Genomic DNA, 23696 nt, shown 5'->3' with positions numbered 1-23696 from the left:
TGGCAGAACTTACATTCCTGAATATGCCCAATGTACTAAACCTCTCTAAGCTTTAATCGATCCAAAGTTTTCCACTTCCTCATGGCTTCCAGATCATACTACTGTCCGATGCGATTTACAATCGGATCTACTTGTTACGTAGTTCTTACAGACCAGGCTTAACACTACTATTTTGGTCATCCAGATAGTCCTGGGGTGCAATTGGTTTTTACTTATGTCACATTCAATGAGGGGGACACAGTTCTGATTGCTTATAAATGTCATCTAAACACCCATTCTTAGATGCGCTTTTCATCTAATGATTTGTTTTTTACAGCAGTACCAATGGCCATCTTCAAAGAACGGCCTTTTGCTCAGGTAAACACATCTTTGTTGTTTTGCCTGTGCCTGCCTTAGAAGCGGTTCCTAATTCTGAAGCCATTCCCCTTGGATTCCATGGGCTGCTTCTTTGACTTCTGTTGATGTTTCCTTTGTTTTTGATCCATCTTTTCAGATATAAGACTTTCTTCGATACAAAAAGGTTCACCCTCTACCTTCATTGCTTCTTCATCTTGATCAGTATAAAACCATCATTTAAACTTATGGGTCAGCACAACATGCTTTTGGTTCTAGGCAGGCATATTCCGCAGCTTGTGCTATTGTTGTTTGCAATACGGCCAATGGAGTTTTCCACTCCAGTATCATTCATACCCAATCCCTGGGTGACTGTATGGCACAATTGGCTGAGTTGAGAGCTTTGCTTCTCCCTCTCGAGCATTCTGATGCTGAGTCCCTCGCCCTTGTGGTGTGTGACTTTTTGTATTGTGTGCAATCTTACGATGACAATTTTTGGGAAACAAAATGGCTTTTGGAATTCAAAAGTCAGCACATTAAAACATGAAATGCTTTGGGTTAAAGTTGCTGATCTTAGAAATCGCCTACCAATTACACATGTACATACGTTGGGCCATCAACGTGCTGGAGCATATATTGTTGGTAATTTGATGGCTGATGAAGCAGCCAAATCAGCAGTAGCCACGACTAATGTAGCCACAAATACGCGTTCTATGACTAAAATTGAGGATGACATTTTGGCTGCCATTGCCGCATGTCGGGAAGAAACTGATTTTCCCCTAGGATTTCCTTCTAAGTATACTTACCAGTTAACTACTGACATGGTTCCCTTTGTAACCATTCCTGGGGTTGGTGATCGCCTGACACCAAACCTCAACCGCAGACACGCTTTAATAACGGCAGCTCATGAAGACATAGCTTCTGCATATGCGGGGTTTGGGACCACTGTTTCTCTCTTACAGCAACGTTACTGGACAAGAGACATATGTTCATCAGAACAGCAGTCTTTTGAACAGCTGTGAAGAAGGTTGTCCCCTGACCAAACAAGGCATAGCCCATTGGCCTTCAGCCTGCATTACCTTTTTTCACAACAAGGCAAGCGACTGCTCCAGGGAAGGGTGAAGGTGATTTCCACCAGGAGCATGGCAACAACAGTGGCATTCTATCTTGGTGTGCTCTTTTGAGATATCTGCCATGCAGCCACAAGGCGTAGCCCTTTCAGCATGAATTGCTCTGCCAGGGCCTCTGTGGCCTTCCATGACAGACATGATACAGTCTGAGTAGGCTAGCATCCTCGGTGATCGAGACCTACATCTGTGACAATTTGTGAATTCTACAATGTCTACATCAGGTATTTGATGACATTTGTGGAAACCAGTAGTTTAGAATGAAACAAGAAAGACATAGATGCAGACAATGGGCACTAAAATGGTGACTTGTACACTTTGGAGTGTGTGCAAAAATTATATTAGATTTTATTTTTTGAATCATACTGCATGAACGTCAAAATGGTTTCTCCCATGCTTCACTGCATTTTTTCATTTCAACTTTACAGGGATTCCTGACCAAGGGAATCAGCCCGAAATGCATTGGATTTCGGAAATTCAAAAAGGATAATGATGATGGTATTATGAGGATTATATAATAATGGACTGAATTCAAGTTCATCTAATAAAACAATTTGGATTGCAAAAACTTTGATTACTGTTTATTTTATAAAACTCATACTTAAAGATCCTCTATAGATTTAGAGGCCAAGATTGTGCACCGGGGGATCCAACCCAATTTGAGCTGGACTACAGATTCAGATTTACCACGCTCTCGATCAATGAGCGATACCCCAGTAGCACATCAAATTCAGATCAACTTTATCCAACCAAACATTTGGAAGAAAATGTAAATGTATTGCGACTTATATAGCGCACGTATCACCCGAAGGTATCAAGGCGCTTGCTTAGGGAACCCGTCCTGGTATTCCCCTGTGAGATACCCCGGCAGGGTATCCACAAGGTGAAAGCCAGGCATCCCGCCACGAGGGGCCGTAGTGGAGATTAAGCAAGCTATTGCCCAGAGTCGCAGAGTGTGACCCCGTGAGTCAAGTAGGCACCGGAGCGAGAATTGTCGAGTCTGTGGAATTTTTGAGCCTGAGACCCGCCGAGGCGGGGAATCGAACCCTGGTCCACGGCCGATCTCAGCTTCCGGGTCTGCCGCCTCTAACCACTGAGCCACGCTTCTCCTGGAAAAGGCTGTGCACGAGCCCATATTTCTGTTGCAAAAATGTGAGTACCATAAATCCATCTTCAAGCCGGAGAGAGCAAGCTCAGCAAATGTAATAATAGTCTCTAAGATGACCATTGCATCTACTAGACACAATGGGCTTCATTTATGAGGCCGTGCGTCACTTTTACGCCGCCGATGCGTCACTTTTTGTGATGCACCAGCAGCGTAAAAAATGTGCCTTGTTGCACCATATTTACAAAGTGACGCATCTAGGTAGATGCATGACTTTGTAAACCCCTGGGCTACATTATACCTGCGCCAGGTATAATGTATGCGGGGGCGTTCTGACGCAAGAAAAGGTCTTAGAAGGGATGCCACTTCTAGGACGCAAATCCGTCAATTTCTTACGCCTGCTTCACAGCAGGCATAAGCCTGATGCAGGCCCTTTCACATGGGGCTTGCCCCATGTGAAAGGACACATTGCTGGAGTTGCGTCACTTTTGTGACACACTCCAGCAACACGTCACTTTTACGCCATACAGATACGTCAGAAATACTGACGTATCTGTAACTCCTTGCGCAATGATGCGCCGTACTGTAAATATGACACATCATTGGTGTCGCAAGGAGGGCCAATGAAAAGTGACGCATCTCTGTTTTCACGCAGCGATGCGTCACTTTTCATAAATGAGGTCCAATGTTTCAGTCTCACTCCAGCGACAATCATTATAGCTACAACGCTCAGGAAGAATGAAAAGAGGGAAATATTCATTTTATAACCATTTTCCAGGAACAGATCTGTCCCTTTGTTTCAGATTTCTTTGTCCCAGATATCTTTCCCCGCTGTGTGCCTCAGACTTTTTGTATCGGACCCTGAAGTGAAGAAAATAATCACTTTTTTTTACGGCTCGTCCACCTATATTTATTTATGGTTCTGTTTGTATGTTTTTAGACAATACAATACAAGCCAATCTCTTTGCAGTGAATGATACATTTTTGTTCAGCAACTTGAGAGCGGAAGACTATAAATCCAGAAGTGGCGCTGTAGTAAGTTGGACAACACAGTATGGTTTTAAGACGCAGGCAGAAATGGGAGGTGCTCCACTTGTATGATAAATTTGGATAGCACTTTGCAGGCCTAAACACTTCCCATTTCATGGCACCATTATTTGAGCATTTGTACGATATGGCAATAAGTACCCTTAAGTTATTCTATACCGCACAGTTTCATGGTATGGCACTAGTCAGTCAGGCCTCAATAATGTAGGAACATGGGGAATGTTAAATATAAGAATTAAAAGAGGTTTTCCTGTAATTTGATCTATGGTCCTTTTTTAGTTTCAGATGAAACTGTTGGCTCCACGCCTCCAGCTTTTGATGATTAGACCAAACTCCGAGCTTGGTCTTTTTTTAACAACCTTATACTTAAAAGTCCATGGTATCAAACATACATATCAATTCATGGTACAGTAATAGAATGCCCAAGATTCCCAAAAAGAGCATCACATCTTTCATGTATATTCTGGAGTGTGCCCCGACTGGGTCCATGTAACACAATGAGGGGGGCGGGGGGTTATGTGTTAGTGCAATATCAGAATGTTTCTGTGTGACTTGCGCTGTGTAGTGTTTGCTTCTTGTAGTGTACCTCACCCTGTTAATTGAGGTGTTGGTGGTGTGTTTGAGTGTTGGGTGTCGGCTTTTGCTTCCAGTTTCCTTGAGTAGTCCTGCAAGGGCTGCCAAATATCTTTTGTCTGGATGTAAGGGATTGTTGATTCAGTGAATAGTTCACTATTTGTGTCACAGTTCATTAAACTTTTGATCCAGTTTTCCGATGTTTACCACCCCAGCGCAAGGCTACTGCTCTTACTGCTAGTAGTAGCGCAAATCTTAAGCACGTTTTAGATATATCTGCAACATGTCTGAGAAGTGACACCAATGGGGAAGATGTTATGTGCAAATTTGTAATTTGTGCAAGCTCTGCAAAGATGCTATTCCAGTATGGAGTAATTTTACCACAGGCCCAAGACAAATGTGCAAAGTCCGCCACATGAGTGCGACATTTGTGGCCTTTCCAGAAATGGGTATTCCCTGTGTGAAGATGATGGGTTGTGATGTTGAATTCTTGTTATTGTTTAAATCTCCGTTTTCCCCTTTATCCCAAACTTAAGTCAAGTGCTAGGCGGGAAGGAGGTAATTACCCTGTGTGAACCATCAATGCTGGGGTGGTGTATGCCCTCCGATGGAATTTATGTCTTATGTCCGAGGTTGCAGGACACTAATTTGGTTTGTGTGCAGCATTCTTGTCAGACTTTGTCCACAAGTGGGTTTCTCAAGTCTGTTTCCCATGCTGCCCTCACTCTGCTGTCATGTGTTGGCATAAGTGCCAGGCATGCACGATATAGTCTGGATTTGAGGTGGTATACCGCTGTGTCAGTGATGAGCAGTGTAAGCGGTGTGAAGCTGTCCAGTTCAAGCGGATATGTTGATATCTTGTCCTTAAGTGCTGCTTGAAGCTTAGTCAGGACAAACTGAACCATGTAAGTTGCATTTGGAAACCGTGGGTCTTCTGTTAGGGAGAATGCATGGCACCCTGGGAAGAGGTTTTCAAAAGTGCACAATGGGTATCGGTGGAGGTTACGCAGGGAACCAGGAGTTCCATTGTGATAGGTACCCCAAAATTTGCCGTCAATGGAATTGCTGAGAAATAAATTGTCGTGCCACCTGTCTTCCTTAGTAGTCTCTTCCATGCCCAGCATGTAGTGGAAACAGTCTGGATGTCATTCTGGTCTTGCAGTCGCTTAATCAGAAGTAGGGCCACCATCAGCGAGGGGGCTACTAAGTCCCTCTCTGGTTTTGCGTAGGGTATGCAGGCATCTGAACGATACCAGTGTTATGAATAGCTACGCTGAGCAACTAGATAGTAAAGTTGCATATCTGGAACCCTGAATCCCCGTGTTCATATGGAAGTATGAGAGTGTTCCAACCAATGTTGACATGTTTGACCCTCTAATGAGGTATGTCAATATTGTCTGTATTTTGGCAAAAAAGACATTTGTTAATGGAATGGGAAGCTTATTGCATACATGGAGAACCTGAGGCAGGACTACCATTTCAATAATGGCTATGCACCCCTCTACAGAGAGCGGGAGGCGAACCCACCACTCCACCGTAGCACTCAGCTGGTCTATCGCTGGGCCATAGTTCAGTCGCACTATCTGGTTGCTGATCCTGTGCAAAAGAAAAGAGTCACTTCATCAATGTATAGATTGTTTTTCAGATCCGATTAAAGGTTTCTGTTGATCCAATAATGTCTCCAAAATTGACTTATGTTCACAAATATATATGTAGAACCTTGAAGTGAAAAGCTGATTTTCAATAATTTTTAAGGTACAGAGACGCATTTTATGTGATATATTTGACATCACTCAAATGTAGAATGTGGTGGTGAAACAGCAGTTTAGAAATAACTGTAATTTCCTGATTTTCTCTAGCTCGTGATCCCAGTGTTCCTGCCATACTGTAATCTAGCATATGTGACAAAACTAAAATCTGGTAAAGTGCCCACCATCTGCTGTACCTTTCCTGTATTGCAGATTCTATATTTTTCTTATTTTTTTGTTTTTCTCTACACATTTGGTAAATCACCTAGTAGGAAGTCGACTAACCTGGTATATCACCAGCATCCATAATTTCTCTGTTTTATTTTGTCTTTTCATAACCACATTTAACTGTTTAGGCCTTTGTTTTAATCAGTATGAGGTTTTTGTAGTATCTTGTACTTTTCATAATAAGTTCCACCCACTTGTCTTGTTTGCTTTTGCATGCTCTGTTGCTTAAATGGTTATTCAGATATTCTGCGTGTCTTCCTGGGTGTCTTCTATAATAGTTTTAAAATGTAGATTGACTGTCCACATATAATGATTAAGTCAGCCCTTTCTCTCATCTCACCACGCTGTACAGTAGGTCACTGCTGTTGCCAGTAACTCTGTAGATGAAGGATGGTTTCCCGTAGCCATGCAAGGTTCTTTAATACCCGAGCCTCCATCTGCTCTGTACCAGGTATAATTTCTCAATGGATTTCTTGTTAAAATGCAAAATATTTAGACTTTCTGAGCCATGAGAGAGGACACTTTCACAAGACGGTCTTGCCTCATTTAGAACATGCATACGGTTTCATACTAGGGTGAGTTCTCTTGGGTATTATCAGTGATATCTCTGTAATGAATATTTTGCTGAATTCAGGATATTTATATTATTTCAGTCCACTGTGACTGCCATGCTACTTGTAATATTAACCCTTGTATATGCATGGTTCAGATTTATGAGTTTGAAGAAATCTAACGCATCTAATACTTATTGGATGCGTTAAGTAACTCATACTTTATTACAATTCGGTAGGTCAATCCTGCCAAATTTAACGGGGGAAAGATATGGTATTTACCGTTTCATGAGTATTCCGGTGCTTTAAGCACCAAAATCCGCATGTTGTTCCCCATAAACTCATAATTGGTGCTATGTATCACTCCTGATAAATTACGTACCCCTTAGTATCATTATTCATTAGGGGGATAACGACTTGTAATCAGGCCTTAGTATAGTAATATCATTTATTTCCTTTATCTTGTTTCAGATGGAGTGATAGGTGATCTTTTTCCTTGAAAGCGTTTCACATTTAGTAAATGTACATGTTTCTCTGTAGTAAATTGTCTCATTTGTCCCTGGATCTACACATGTGACTTATAAGATGATGTGACAGGCTACCTTCTTGCCTGAAAGCTTTAGAACACGCAGAACATTTATAAAGTTTCTCACCACTGTGAATCCTCTGATGTATCATCAGCGTTCTCTTGCTAATGAAAGCCTTGTGACATTCAGAACATATGGTTTCTTCCTGTGGGGATTTTCTGATGAATTGAAAAATTACTTTTTCTTGTAATCCATGTCACCTTCAGTACAATTATGTGGTGTTCTTCTTTCTTCTTTTTCTTATTTTCTCGTTCTACACTCTTGAATCGTTTTTTTATAAATCATTCACTGGAGTTCGCAATTGCTGGAGTAATTTGTGAATTAGCTGCACTGGTTTTTGGTAAGGACCCACATGTTCCTTTATTGACATGATAATGTATTGGGCAGTTTAGAGAACAAAACAAGCATTTTATGTATAACATCTTGTTATATTTTAGCATTCTGTAAAGGAGAAATGTAAAAAACTCCTAGGGGCAAAATAAGCATGAGTTAATACCATGTTGAGACTTAAAGAGAATAGTAACCATATGAAATTAAGGATATAAGTGAATATTTGAACAAAGTGTAATGTCTCTCCACCATATTTTTTGTGTCTTTGTTCGTATAGATTCCCCCAACTTTCATCCTCCGTCATTTATCGATGTACTGTTAAATCATATGTAAAGCCCTGAAGAAGATGGAGATAAATAAGACTGTCCATTGAAACGTGCGTCGGCTATGATTGTGTGATATCCCAGATTCCAACACAGCACAAGAGGGTGGACGTTTCCATCCCTTAGTTTGATCATCTGTGTATGAGGTGCTGGTATGGGAGTAAGTGTGATAGTGAGAGTATGGAGTATGAGTGTGAGAGTACATTTAATGGGTTATGAATGTAGGGGATGTTATTTATCCATGTCTGTACTTAATTTATTTTGTACAAATAAGTGGAAGGGTGTACATGAATCAAGACTGAGATCAGTTTATAAATAGTAAATTCTTGTCTACAATTCATTGTGGAATTGTGGATTTGTGATAACATGTATATTAAAAGAATGAATATTGAAAAATATAATCATAAAAAAATCTTTTAATAAAAAAAGAATCAAAGTAGTTAATGTGGTGAGACAATTTGTGGTAAATGCCTAAGTCTGTTGAGCTGTAGACAGCCAAAGGTAAAGAAATTAAGGTCGGGTGGGAGCTTGCTTTTGCAACAGTATACTTGGTTTCCTTTCCCCCTGCTACCAGACCTAGTAAATATGGGGTAGCCTCTTTCTTGATATTACAATCATGTAGTGTCTCCACTGTGTGGATTCTCTGTGGGCGTATACATTATCATTTTGCCTGAAAATCTCATCACAATCAGAACATTTACACGGTTTCTCTCCAGTGTGAGTTCTCTGATGTATTGTCAGCCTTTTCTTGGGAATGTATGACTTGTCACATTCAGAACATTTGTAGGGTGTCTCTCCAGTGTGATATCTCTGAAGTACTAATAGTTCAGCCTTCAGAATGAATGCCTTGTCATATTTAGAGCTTTTATATGGTTTCTTTCCCTTGTGATTTGTCTGGTGTAATAACCACCCATATTTTTCTGTGTAAGCCTTGTCACAAGCAGTACACTTATACTGTTTTTCCTCCAGTGTGATCATTCTGATGTCGCATTAGATGAAGTTTGGTTTTGAAACCCTTGTCGCACTCAGAACATTTGTAAGGAGTCTCATTGCTGTGAGACATGTGATGTCTCCTTAACTGTCCTTTTGTAACGAAAGCCTTCACACATTCAGAACATCTATAAGGTTTTGTCCCAGTGTGAACTCTCTGATGTATTATCAACTGGGCCTTTGTACTGAAAGCCTTCTCACATTCAGAACATTTATATGGTTTCTCACCGGTGTGAGTTCTCTGGTGTATGGATAGTTCATCTATTCTCTTAAAAGCTTTTTGGCATTCAGAACATTTATGAGGTTTCTCACCGGTGTGTGTTCTCTGGTGACTGGATAGTTCACCTATTCCCTTATAAGCTTTTTGACATTCCAAACATTTATATGGTTTCTCGCCGGTATGATTTCTTTGATGTATTATTAGCTGGCTCTTTGAGAGGAAACACTTGTCACACTCAGAACATTTATATGGTTTCTCGCCAGTGTGTGTTCTCTGATGTCTAATCAAATTACATATTTGACGGAAAGATTTATTACATTCAGAACATCTATATGGTTTTTCACGAGTATGAATTCTCTGATGTAATGATAAATCACCCTTTTGTTGGAAAGTCTGGTCACATTCAGAACATTTTTATGGTTTCTCGCCGGTGTGGGTTCTCTGGTGTATGGATAGGTCACTTATTCCGTTAAAAGCTTTTCGGCATTCAGAACATTTATATGGTTTCTCGCCGGTGTGGGTTCTCTGGTGTATGGATAGGTCACTTATTCCGTTAAAAGCTTTTTGGCATTCAGAACATTCATATGGTTTCTCACCCGTGTGATTTCGTTGATGTTTTATTAGCTGGCCCTTTCCAATGAAACACTTGTCACACTCAGAACATTTATATGGTTTCTCGCCGGTGTGGGTTCTCTGGTGTATGGATAGGTCACTTATTCCGTTAAAAGCTTTTTGGCATTCAGAACATTTATATGGTTTCTCGCCGGTGTGGGTTCTCTGGTGTATGGATAGGTCACTTATTCCGTTAAAAGCTTTTTGGCATTCAGAACATTCATATGGTTTCTCACCCGTGTGATTTCGTTGATGTTTTATTAGCTGGCCCTTTCCAATGAAACACTTGTCACACTCAGAACATTTATATGGTTTCTCGCCAGTGTGTATTCTCTGATGTCTTATCAGATTTGATTTTTGACTGAAAGCCTTTTTACATTCAGAACATCTGTATGGTTTTTCCCCAGTGTGAATTCTCTGATGTGATGATAAATTACTCTTTTGCGTGAAAGTTTTGTCACATTCAGAACATTTATATGGTTTCTTTCCAGTGTGATTTTTGTGATGTGGTACTACTTTCCCCTTTTGATTGAAAGCCTTGTCACATTCAAAACATTCACATGGTCTCCCCCCAGTATGAGTTTGATGACCTATTATCAGATGTGCCTTTGTGAGGAACGTCTGCTCACACTCTTTGCTTTTATATGGTCTTGGTTCAGTATAGCCACACTTTTGTCCGATGAGAGAGTCATTTGCGATAATACCTTTACATTCAAGGCACTGAAATGTTTTTTCTTCAGTATGGTTTTGTTTGCCTGCCATCAAATGTCTTTTTCTAATAAAAGTCTTGGTAAACACTGCAGATTTATTTTGTCTTAATATGCGGAGATCTCCTTGATGTTTTCTCAGATGGGTATTTAAATAGAAATCTGTCACATTTAGCGCATCTGTGCACCTCCCCCATTAGTTACACATTATGTTTAAATAATTGCATCCTTATAATAAGATCCTAGAGATACTGAGAAAATGCCTGTGGCTTCTCCTTTGTCTATCCAGGTCAGTACTTTCAAGTTAGCTACATTTGACTTACACATATAAATAAAAAATAACCTCTCTACATTTCAAATTCTTAGCATTAATAATAGAACTGCTAAGTTGTGCACTGAAATGAAGTGGACCAGTGTTTTTGCCTTGACAAATTAAGTAAATTCCTTCTACTGATAGTCCAACTATGTATAGGTGTTCTGCTAAGTAAATAGCATGGAGGCATAATTTCTTCATTCTAGCTCTCTCATTTACTTTCTCGTTGGTATTAAGTCAGGATTACAGCATTAGTTGGCATTTTTAAAGCACATTTAGTGCACAGTTATGATCTTTTTTCAATTTCTCATATTCTGCACTCCTCTCATATTCCATGTTTATTTATATGACAATGCTCTGTGCTAGCTTCTCATGAAGGGATATTCTGATGTGTTGTTAGAGTTGCCTTTTATGCAGAAGACAGCATTTCGATGACCCCTTGGAGAACTCCGCCGCAGATTTAAAAAAAGACCTAGCCTCCCTTGACCTCCACTTGGTAGGTAATCTGCCCACCCACTCCAAGGGCCACCGACTAGACCCAATTTTTACCAACGTGTCGAGTCTAGTAGCGAGCACCCCCCTCCCGGTCCCTTGGTCAGACCACTTCGTAATCCCGTTTAAGATTCTACTTCCTTCCGAAGTACTGGCTAAAATTCCTCCCCAAGAACGAGCCCGCCCGTGGCATAAACTGGACACAACTTCTTGGACTCAAGCACTCATCTCTACTACTCCTAGTCTTGACCCTGACCCTTCCAGAGCTGATACCCAACTCCGCGGTTGGATCAGTCAATCCCTCGATAACATCCTCCCAGTCAAACCCCTCCCCAGTAAAAAGAGAACTCCTAAGTCCCCCTGGTGCACGCAGGAACTGCGCGGACTAAGAAAACGATGTAAAAGGCTTGAACGCCTCTGGAGAAGAGACTGGGCTACCGAAAGCAAGAACGAGTACAGGACTGCTCTCAGACAATATAAAACCTGCATAAAAAATACCCAGGCATCCTTCTTTGAGAAAAAAATTCTAGCTGCTGCCAACTCGGCCAAAGAAACGTACCACATAGTACGTCTCCTGACCAAAACCCCAGTCCCCCCACCTATGCCAGACCCGTCCGGCACGAGATGTAACCAGCTAGCTGAGTTCTTCTCTACAAAAATTCTTAACATCCTCAATTCCCTCCCCCCACCCATCCCCCCCATGTCTCCCATCACCCCCCTCCCCGGTTCAAATGCCCCTTGCCTCCAAACCTTCGGTCAGATTACCATCGAACTTTGCTTGTCCACTCTGCAATCAGTTAAGAGTGGGGCTACATCTGACCCAGCCCCTATGAGTAAACTTAAACTGGTCGCTCCCACAATTGCCCCTCCTGTCACCAGTCTCATCAACGCCTCCCTAGCACTGGGCATAGTCCCAGACAACTGGAAAAAAGCCACAGTCAGGGCACTCTTAAAAAAACCTCACCTTGACCCCTTGGAACCAGCAAACTTCAGACCCATCTCCCTCCTCCCCGCCATCAGCAAGATGGCCGAGCGCATCGTTAACCACCAACTGTCTCTCTTCCTGGAGTCCAACAAACTTCTGCGCCCCTCCCAGACGGGGTTCAGACCAGGACAGGGAACAGACACTGCCTTACTTGCCGTGGTCGAGGAGGCAAGAACCATCATAGATCGAGGAGGATCAGTGGCAGTGATCCTCCTCGATCTGAGTGCCGCCTTCGACACTGTAGACCATGCGATCCTTATCCATCGGCTCAGCATGGTAGGTATGTCTGGCACTGCCCTGTCCTGGATCAAGTCCTTCCTGGAAGGGAGAACATTCCAAGTGTCTGACGGCACGGTCGAATCAAAAGCACTCCCGCTTCAGTGTGGGGTCCCCCAGGGCTCATCCCTGAGCCCCACACTTTTTAACGTATACATGTCCCCGCTAGAAGATATCACATCACCATTCGGCATAAAAACAGTTATGTATGCCGATGATACACAACTAGTGGTGTCCATCAACCAATCCAATAAATGCCTAGACAACCTGGCAACCTGCCTGGAAAACATCTTCCAGTGGATGTGCGAATCACGCCTTAAACTGAATGGCGAGAAGTCCGAGATCCTCTTCCTGGGTAACCCTCGCAATCTACCGCCATCCCTCAAATGGCCAGACTGCATGGGCCCTCCTCCCACCCCCAAAACAGAAGTCAAGAGTCTTGGTATCTGGCTAGACCAAGACCTTAACTTCAAATCTCAGGCTAGAAAAACTGCAGGTACCTGCATTGGCTTCATCAAGACAGCGAGGAAGGTCCTCCATCTAATCCCCCTCCAATCTAGGAAGTTGCTCATGCAGGGCCTAGTAAACTCCAGATTGGACTATGGGAATGCCCTTTACTTGGGAGCCCCCGCCTCGGTCATTTATAGACTACAATGTGCCCAAAATGCGGCGGCCAGAATCTTAACAGGGACCGAGTCAAAATGCTCAGCGAAACCAGCCCTCAAAAGCCTGCACTGGCTTCCAGTGCATCAAAGGATTACCTTTAAGACCCTCTGCATCTCACACAAGATAATGCACGGCAGAGGTCCACCGATTCTGAGCACTCTCGTCAAACCCCATCAGTCCAATAGGCAACTGAGATCAGACGCCCTCTCCCTGGCCAGCACCCCCAGGATCCACAAGACCCGTTCTGGAGGAAGATTGTTCTCATACAACGCCCCAAAGTTATGGAATTCCCTGCCAATCTCCATCCGTAGAGAACCCAACCTCCTGGCCTTCCGTAGACAACTCAAAACATGGCTCTTCCCTTAGTCTTCCTCCCCCTCTGGATAACTAGGTCGATCAACAGTGCTGGGACGCCCTAGGGTAGCTACGCGCTCTATAAATCCGCTTCCAAATTCCAAATTCCAAATTCCAAGTAGATTCATCCATGGCGGCTGTCCAGTATATACATTTTCTGATGTTATCCTAGTTACTTTAGCCTGCAAAGATTTTCTACATTCTATACAGTTGTGCGGCCTTTCTCATTTGTAGGTCATTTGATTGATTAGAGTTCTTTTGAATGTTAATATAAAAATATATTTGTGAGATAATCCTCACTTCTTTGTTGTGAGGTACCACGTCACATTCATCAGACACACATCATTCCATTGGCGTCTGCTACCAATTCAGCACTGTTTGCACCGGGAGCGCACATGGGTAACATTTGTAGAGCTTCTTTAGTGGAATAAAGTCTCCAAAAACTGTTTTGTACTTTCCAGGGGGTTAGTGTCTCAAAAGTTGAACCGCAATTTCTGGTGTCCACGATATTCCTTTGACCATTGCTTTTAATCTGGATTTCTTTCACTTATGGGACAAAAAAAAGATATATGTAAGTATTAGCATTTTATGAGCAACGAAATACAAATATCAGCGTTAAAAATATTCAATTTGTTTTCTTATATGAATAAGAAGTAAAAAGAGGCAGGAATGCAATTGTAAGCGATGATCACAGAGCATTAGCACAGAAATAGTATAAGGAACTGCATTTAAATTAGATTTAGCCATAGTTATACGGAGCTATAATATACAAGCCATAAACAGATTATTGCAAATTGGAGGGGCGTGGCCTGACGCGGACGGAGACGTGAGCCTGATTCGGAGCTCCGGCCAGTGATCCCCTCTCCAGTACCATCCTGCCCAAAAGAGGGGGACCCCGTGCACTGAAACCAGCGCATGTAGCGTTGGAACCACTGGTGCATAAATGTGACTGATACACCAGCTGCGAAACGCCCTAATAAAGACATAAACTGAGATTCGGACTGCGGAGCCACGAGCCCGAGCAAGATGGCGGCTAGCAAGCAATGGTAACCCTTGGCGCGCTGAAGGTGCTGCCAGACGGCTGCGCAGGGCAGAGAGAGAATAATGCTGACTGACTGAGCAGTTGCCCCCACACTTAAGGAGGAGGCAGTAAACGGACGGAAGCGGTGCCCGGGGCTGTGGGCGGGAGAGCACCCGGCCAGGCAGACTAGCGGCCCGATCTGGAAGTGGACCCAGGGCACTGGCACCGACATAGGCACTGTCAACATCATTGCGGTAACAGAGCGGACTGAGCACTAACAGAACACCGCACCTAGAGGCTCTGAAAAGGAAGCAGGTGGCAGAGTCGCGAGACCACCCAAAATGGCGGCCGAGAATTAATAGCTGCGCTGGGCACACCCCGCAGCGGAGGCAGACTGCGGACATTAGGAGGTACTGCTGGACAGCCGCACATGGCAGTGAATGACTAGCGCTCACGAGTCGAACCGCGGAACCCTGGTGAAAATGGCAGCCACAACTTACTAACTGACACCACAATAAACTGTCACCACCAGGAGGCGACAGGTCCCAGCAGTAGTAGATCCTGGAGGAGAAAGCGGAGTCCGAATAACACGACCCTGAGAACACTTTGGGCATGAGGCACTGAGGAGGAGATATGGAAAAAGTTCAGAACCCTATCTAGTTTTTAATCTGTTTCAATCACATGTTCTATGGATGTAGAGTAAGCGCCATGTGTTATAACAGGAGTTCTCCAGTGTTACCTATACATATATTTGTTTAAAAAACATCTATTTTACTGGTTTCATAAAATATATAACTGCTACAAGATAAGGTATATTTAAAAACGAGATTGATTTTATTCTTTACCTCCCATCCGGTTACAATCTAATGTACATCAAATTACACACCTTTAAAATATGTCATTCTCTGGATTAAACCATGAGATCAAGTACAATGTTAAAAAGAATTTATAATTTTATAAAACATAAAAATACAAGAAAACAGTCGACGCGGCGTTTCGGTGTTTGTCACTTTTTCACCTTCTTCAGGACAAATATGCATAACATCTCTACAAGAATGGAGACAATATTTTTAGACATCTACACAATTCAAAACACAATCAAATCACAGATATGCATTTTTTATTAAAACCAGTCTATTAGTCTATTCACTAAGCTACACTCTCCTTTATATAAATTAAGTTACTATTCATGGCTTCATCCATAGTTATATTTTCACAGTTTAAAACATCCTCCATCTTCACTTTTGCCCAAACTAGTATGAGACTTAAAGTATTCCATAATATACATGATACTAATGTAATCAATGCTCTTTGTCCAATAAGTACCTTATTAAAAGTCATTTGGAATTTGCTTTCTCAATTGCATGTTTCCACTGGGTTTATGAGTTGTTACGCGATTCTTTAAATTTTAGGCCTTTTAGGAAAAAATAGATTGGGTAAGAGGATGTTAAATAAAAGCTTCTTCCTCACTATGTCTCTTGCAATCATTAGGTGTCATCCATTACCTTTTGATAGTGCAGACAATAGATATCCGGTATGTTGGAACCACCATTTTTGTGTTTTAATCAGGGTATTCTTGGCATCCGAATACTACCTATGGAACAATATTGACCTTAGTTTTAAAACATGTTTTTGTCCATTGATATTCTAGACTTACTGATGGTAAAAGCAGAAACACTCACCCTCTTTTTTATTCTTTGTCGATAGTAGAGTGTATATGCCGTATCGAGACTTTTTCAAAATTGTCTCCTGCAGATACAAGGATACAGGTGGAGCTTTGAAAATAGCAGACATTTAGTAAGAGCAATACATGCATATATGCTCATTACTATGATTAATATGCTATATGGTTTTGAGTTTCTACTTTATTTATATGAGTTTGAGCCATTTTACTATATTGGCTTACGTATGCGCTAAAGCGGTGCCACATTTGTTTACAAACATCCGCTCTTCAAGTAATGTTCAGGCTCGGACATGGTTTTAACCGAGTTACCAGTTAATCATTAGTCCGTTCATTTATACATTTAGGCAGGCCTACTTAACGTTTACTGGGGTAAAGAAAGGTTGGGACTATCTTTTTTTATATAATCAAGGCTTACTATTTTAGTTAGTTCAAAAGCCAGGATACACGTGGCCCGAGCTCTCCGACAATATGCGATTCCTCTGCCTACTTGTAGGGGGTATAGTACTATTATAGTGAGAATGTCTCCTTTCTTACCTCCAGTTTTCGTTGCGGCCTCCCTGTTCCAACATTCCGAGTTAATCATGTACGATTTTAGCGATGACCAAATTCGCTCTATGTAATGGCGCTACTTTTATTAACCCGGAAGTACTCCTCTAATGTAATATGTTCGAATGATAAGACTTTATTCATTACTTTATCCACCTGACTCCTCGTTCGGGGATATACCTTACTCACTTTTATTTGTGAATTTATGTGAGATATATTAGCGGGTATAGTTATATTTTAGAATATTTGTGCGGATGACCCGGAAATACAAAAGACAATAGACGCTGATTGCGAAAAACAACTCGATAATATACGTCAGTCATTTAGGATCGTCAGCCGATATTTTAATTGGAAATAGTATAATCTCTTAATTATGCCTGTCTTCTTAATTAAAAAACAAATGATATCCGTTCGTCACGATTCACATGGTTCAATCATATCACTTGTTCATGCCGTCTTTGGCGGCCATCTTGGAATGGGGTCTAAGTGAATACTATTCCACGCTATAGAACATTATTTTGCTAAAGCCTAGGTCAATTTACAACAATCCACACTATATTTTCTATTCATTATACACATCCAATGTAACATATCCTAGACAAATGGAATACATTTCATCTCTGGTTGTCCGATCTGGACGGTATACATAGTTGTTATGAGTTGCGATATAGAGGTATGTGCCATCATGCCATTAGCTTATAACAGTCTTAATCGTATCGAGAACAGCACTGTTGCCCTTATTGATAATGATTAATTGCTTATGGTCCACCGTGTTCTTATATTATCACAACTGTTGATGGACATATGCATTAGGAACCAAAAAGACCTCTATTTTTAAGGTAAGGATTGAGGGACCGACACTTATCCCGGCATAATATGGGATATTAAATAATCAGTTTTTCCCATTCCTCTTTGTTATTAAGTCCAGTTTTATAAGTATTAAAAAGAGACATATAAAATTGTTCTCTTTTTCGTCTTTTCAATTCTTGGTTCCCTCCTCTGATACTATGTTTAGTCACTTCAATCCCACACCACTGAAGATCTTCTATGGTGTGCTTGTGGTTAATCCAATGCTCTACAAGTGGTGCTGCTCTTTTATTCGTCCTAATGGCGGACATATGCTCTGTAATTCTTGTCCTGATCTCTCTTGAGGTTTCCACTATGTAACCTTTGTTACATGGGCAAACTATCAGGTAGATCAAATCTTTTGTCCTGCAATTAATGAAGCTTTGTACTTTGTGGGTGATACCATTGTACCTCACTTCTGTGCCTTTCATTATACTGTTACTGTTACAGTTAGTGCACATACAGCATGCAAAATTGCCTGTAGGTATGGGAGTTTTATTGATGGTTTGTTGTTGCTGCATTGTGTCTCCCCTAAATGTATGAACCAACCTGTTTCTGAATGTTGTATTTCTTCTGAAACTGAACATTGGCTTCGGAATCTTAAACTCTGTGCCTTCATTCAACAGGGACCAATTCCTGTTAATGATGTTCTTGATTTTATTACTTGCACAGCTATAATTTGTGACAAAGATAAGTCTATCATTGGATTTGTCTAGGAGGTAAAGAATAAAATCAATCTCGTTTTTAAATATACCTTATCTTTTAGCAGTTATATTTTATGAAACCAGTAAAATAGATGTTTTTTAAACAAATATATGTATAGGTAACATTGGAGAACTCCTGTTATAACACATGGCGCTTACTCTACATCCATAGAACCTGTGATTGAAACAGATTAAAAACTAGATAGGGTTCTGACCTTTTTCCATATCTAATCACCCCCTCCCTAAATAACACTTTTAGGGGTATCTTCCTAAATTTTTTAATCAACTGAGGAGGAGATATCAGCAAGTCGGCAGGGCACTGCCGGGCGGCGCGAGAGAGGGTACTGAGCTGGCACCTACCTGATACATAGCAGCAGAGCGCACAGTAATGAACGTGGGAGCCAGGGACAGAAAGGGAGGCGCACAGAGCACAGGACTGACCGCCAACTCACAGCAGCCCCATCCCATTGATCGCCGCATTAGAGGGGAGTCACGCTCACGCACGGGGACCAGAAATGAAGGGGCGACACCCCAAGGGGAGCTATCACTCCACTACATCCTGCAGGCCATAGAAAGATCGCAGACGGCAGTGGAGACCAAGATCAACACAATCCGAGAGGACCTGGGCCTACTACGAGCGAACCACAGAAAACTGGCTGACCAGGTCGTGGCCATAGAGGAAGAGGTAGAAAGCCATAAGACACCGGTAACTGCGACCAAGCGCAAAGTCACAGACATAGAAAAAAAAAAGAGTCCTGGTCCTCGAACAGTGTGCAGAGGATGCGGAACACAGAGCCCGCTGAAATAACATTAGGGTCACGGGCCTACCTGAAAAAGTTGAAGGGAACGACATGGTGGCATACCTTGAGCACTGGCTGTGCACAGCCGTGACGGAAGAGGGCCTGTCAACATTCTTCGCCTTAGAACGGGCACACAAGAGTTCCTGCTCGAGCACCCCAGCCTGGCAGGCCATTGGTGGTGGCCCGCCTTCTCTTAATAAAGACAGAGACCATGTGCTGAGCCAGGCGCGCCTCAAAGGATCAAAGGACAACTCAAAGTGGACAACAGCATCGTCCAGATTTCCCCTGATTTTTCCCGGGAGGTGCACAACAGCGAGCGTCCTTTATCACGGTCAAAAGGAAACTGCGCGAAATGGGGTTATCCTACTCCATGCTATTTCCAGCCAGACTCTGTATAGTGCGATCGGAGGTAACTGCATTCTTCACTACTCTCTTATAGGCTCTCATCCTATGACATTGGGTGCCAGGTACCGGGAGGGGGAGGGGAGACTGAGGTAGAAAGGCTAATTTGCAATGCCCACTCAGACAGAATATAGTCTCCTCTCCTGGAATGTTCAGGGGATGTACTCCATGCACAAATGATACAAAATCTTCTCACAACTAAATAGATGGGGGATTCACATAGCGATGCTGCAAGAGACACATACATTAGCATCAGAGGGGGGGCACTACACCATAGGTGGAGAGGCCAGGCATATTACATCACATACTCGACATTTGCCAGAGGGGTCCTGATCTGGATCAGGGCAGGGGTCCCCTTCCAACACACCGCCCACAAAGTGGACCCAGAGGGCCGGTATGTGGTGGTCACTGGGTGCCTAGATGGGCAGTACATCACACTGATCAATATCTACGGCCCGAATACAGATCAAGGAACATTGTTTGAGCACTTATCAGGGTCACTGGCTCCATATATGACTGGGTCAGTTATCATGGGGGGTGACTTTAACTGTATAGCAGACCCGGTCCTTGACCGTTCACACCCACTGCTTCGAGATGCCCCAGTTCATAGGACAGCTAGCATGTTTAGGGAATGGCAATCCATGGACACGTGGCGACGGATGCACCCACTGGACAGGGAGTACTCCCACCTCTCCTACGTACATGACTTACACGTCCGCCTGGACACCTTACTTTGCTCCTCAGACATGCACACCCGACTCCACAATGTTGAATGCCTCACCTGAACGGTCGAAGACCACAATCCTTTGTTAATTCGACTGCAGTGGGGACACAAATGACAGACCATCCCCACTCGGCATCTCAGCCCGGAGGCACTTGAAGACCAGGGGTTCCACCACGAGATCAAAGAGCAAATCACCACATATGTTATGGACAATGCACATTCCTAAGACTCCAGGGTGACTGAATGGGAGACCTTTACAGCAGTGATTAGGGGGCGCTGTATGGCATTATCCATAGGGGTACGACGCACACTACTGACTGACGGGCAGATGGAGCGTTGAGGAAGGTGGAACGCAGACGCCCGACCAATTCAGACCTTCGTCAGCAGTTGTTCGAGGCAAAGGAGGACATGGCCGTACAGGAGGAGAGATTGAGGTGCTTTGACTACCGGGCATACATGGACAGAACGCACGCGAAGAGAGACAAGGCAGGTAGACTGCTGGTGTGGCTCGCTAATCCCACCCGTAGGGAGAACACAATCCTAGAACTGACGGGGTGGGAGAGGTGACAACTATTCCGGCAGGACGACATAAATGACAGTTTCCGCGGGTACTACGAGAGACTTTATAGGAGCTCTGGGCCCTGTGGGGAGGGGGACATAGAGGAATACCTGGCAGACCTCCCGATACAAGCCCCGACAGACGAAGACGCAGAACTCCTAGGAGCCAAAATCTCGGAGCGTGAAATTCTGGTAGCTATTAAGGCATTGGCGAGAGGAAAAACATCGGGCACGGACGGGCTCCCCAAGGAGTTCTTTGCTGCATACGCGGACAAACTGACCCCCAGGCTGGTTGAGATGTACGCAGAGGCAAAGGAGAAGGGCCACTTGCCAGGCACGACTAGGGAAGCAGTGGTAATACCGAGGTTGAAGCCCGACAAGTCTCCCTTGGAGTGTGAAACATACAGGCCATTGTCGATGATCAATCTCGACTTTAAAATCCTAAGTAAAATACTAGTAATGCGCCTACTCCCCTACATGATACCTCTGGTGCACCAAGACCAGGCAGGCTTTATCCATCGCCGAATACAACCCTAAACATCCACCGATTATTGTCCATCATGGAACTAGGGACGACGGCGGAGCAGAGAGGGGCGGTGTTCGCCATTGACATGGAAAATGCGTTTGATAGCCTTGAATGGGGGTTCTTGTATGCAGTACTAAACAAAATGGGCCTTGGGCTGGGATTCATACGCTGGGTACAGTTACTATATGCTGACCCGGTGGCGAGGGTCCGTACTGGACGCACAATATCGGAGCAGTACCGGGTAGAGAGGGGGACACGCCAGGGGTATCCACTCTCCCCACTACTGTTCGCCTTGGCAGTCGAGCCATTAGCCTGCATAGTGAGATCTTAAGGGGCATATCGGGGGATCCAGGTGGGGGAGCTACGGCACCAAATAGCACTCAATGCGGATGACCTCCTATTCCTAAACGATGCAGAGGACGATCTGCCGGGAGCAAAGGCTATTATGGAGCGCTTCAGCTCCTTGTAGGGGCTGCGAGTGAACTGGCTGAAGTCCAAACTATTCCCCTTGGTGAGGGATGCGAGGCCCTCCCTGAACCTGGGGAACCTGTTGTGGAAACCCCGCTGTTTCCGCTATTTGGGAGTCCACATTTTCCAGTCTATGAGGATGTGATGGAAGGCAATGTAGGGAGGGCGCTCCGATCGCTTAAAGACACTATGGCTTTCTGGGGCAGACTTCCCCTCTTGGTTATGGGTCGCATCTCACAACTTAAAATGGTGGCTCTTCCTCGGCTGCTTTAATTCTTTGTAACACTCCCGATTTGGATATCAGCAGCCTCATTCCGAGAGCTGGACTCCTGCTTGTCGGCCTTCATATGGGGGGGCAGGACTCAGACGGGTAGCCCTTAGTACATTAGAGCAACCCAGACAGGGGGGAGGCATGGCGATGCCTGACATGGAGGCCTACTTCGCACAGTGGGTGGTGGGAAGCAGGGAACCGGACAGGGAAGAGCCTCCTTTCGCTGCGGACAGGACCGCTGTGTACCGAACCCTGCTAAGGACGGTCAGGCACCAACAGATCTGCAGCAATGAACACAGAGTGATAAATCGTTGCTGGGGCACATGCCTGCAGAAAACCAGAACAAGGCGCCCATATTCCCCAGAGATGGCACTGCCGCTGGTAAAAGCCCTTCCCCATGGAGGACAGTGGCTGGGCCTGGACGATTGGGTTGAAGCAGGAGTGACGAAGGTAGGGGATCATTTCTGGGACAGGGAGCTTCTCTCCTTTGAGGACCTCAGCGCTGACTGGGATATACCACAGGGGCATTTCCTACTATATGGGACGAGACTGAGGAGCGGGGACGATGGAACCACCGCGATACACCGCATGCAAATACATAAGCTTGGTGGGTGGGACCATCAAGGTTGTGGCTTGCCTCTATAGAGCCATAGGGCGAGAATACATACAAACCCTGGACAGACTAAGACACAAATGGGAGGACGACATTGAAAGGCCACTAGGCGACAAGGACTGGGAAAATATTTTAGAACGAATTGCCAAAGTATCTCAAAACGCCCGGTTTAGCCTGATCAGCTTCTATATACTCCATCAAGCTTATCTAACTCCAGAACGTATTAACCGCTATTTTGATGGTGCGGACGCTCGATGCCTCAGGTGTCATTAACAGGGGGTGACTTTTATGCATATGGTATGGAGCTGTGCCTCCTTAACGCATTACTAGCAGGAAGTGACACAGGTGACAGCGAGGGTGAGACAGCGAGGGTGACAGAGAGGGTGGTGCCATGCATACGTACTGCTCCATTTATTTCCACACACTGCCAAAATCAAAACCACACCTAGGTTCCAGGACCTGGCATTTATTCTGGTGAAACGAGAAATAGCCAGTAGCTGGAAGAAATCGGGGGCCCCAACGTGTACAGATGGAAACTAGAGCTGGTGAAATGGGCAAGTTGTGAGGGCAGGGTCCTACTTAGGAATGCACAGCGTGGAGTGGGCAAGCCGGAACGAGCCCAGGCATGGGAGGGGTTGATGGCGGACTTAACAAGAGTTGGCGGGGAATCGGAGGCTTCCACCCCAGAGAGACTCCCACATGTAGAGAACCCCCAGGGACCAGATTAGGGCGGAACAACTGCAAGAATTTCTTGCATATGTGCTGTACAGATATTGTATAGCAATGAGACCGCTATAGCCAACATTTACGAATGGGACCAAGTAAGAGTATCGACATATACAGTGGCTCGTTATGTTTCTTCCTCCCTCTTTATTGCACATTGATACCCTGGAAAGGGTTATGTTTCATGATATGTACAAGGCAATAAAATGTGTTTACAAACAAAAAACAGATATTTGCAAATTC

At 43.8% G+C, this 23696-nt stretch overlaps 1 protein-coding gene across 1 annotated transcript in view; it reads right to left on the bottom strand.

The window, feature by feature from the left end:
* Nucleotides 1-392: 392 nt before the first annotated feature.
* The window catches only part of LOC144773677 (uncharacterized), a 121551-nt gene continuing 98247 nt past the window's right edge, over nucleotides 393-23696 (bottom strand). Inside the window, 4 exon segments of the mRNA XM_078658830.1 lie at nucleotides 393-550; nucleotides 7315-7399; nucleotides 8610-8834; nucleotides 8908-10280. Coding sequence (XP_078514956.1) covers nucleotides 393-550; nucleotides 7315-7399; nucleotides 8610-8834; nucleotides 8908-10280 — 1841 coding nt within the window.

This window comes from Lissotriton helveticus, chromosome 8 (assembly GCF_964261635.1).
Source record: "Lissotriton helveticus chromosome 8, aLisHel1.1, whole genome shotgun sequence".
Taxonomy (NCBI): domain Eukaryota; kingdom Metazoa; phylum Chordata; class Amphibia; order Caudata; family Salamandridae; genus Lissotriton; species Lissotriton helveticus.
The sequence above is the reverse complement of the archived record's forward strand: the minus strand, read 5'-3'. Positions and strand labels throughout refer to the sequence as shown.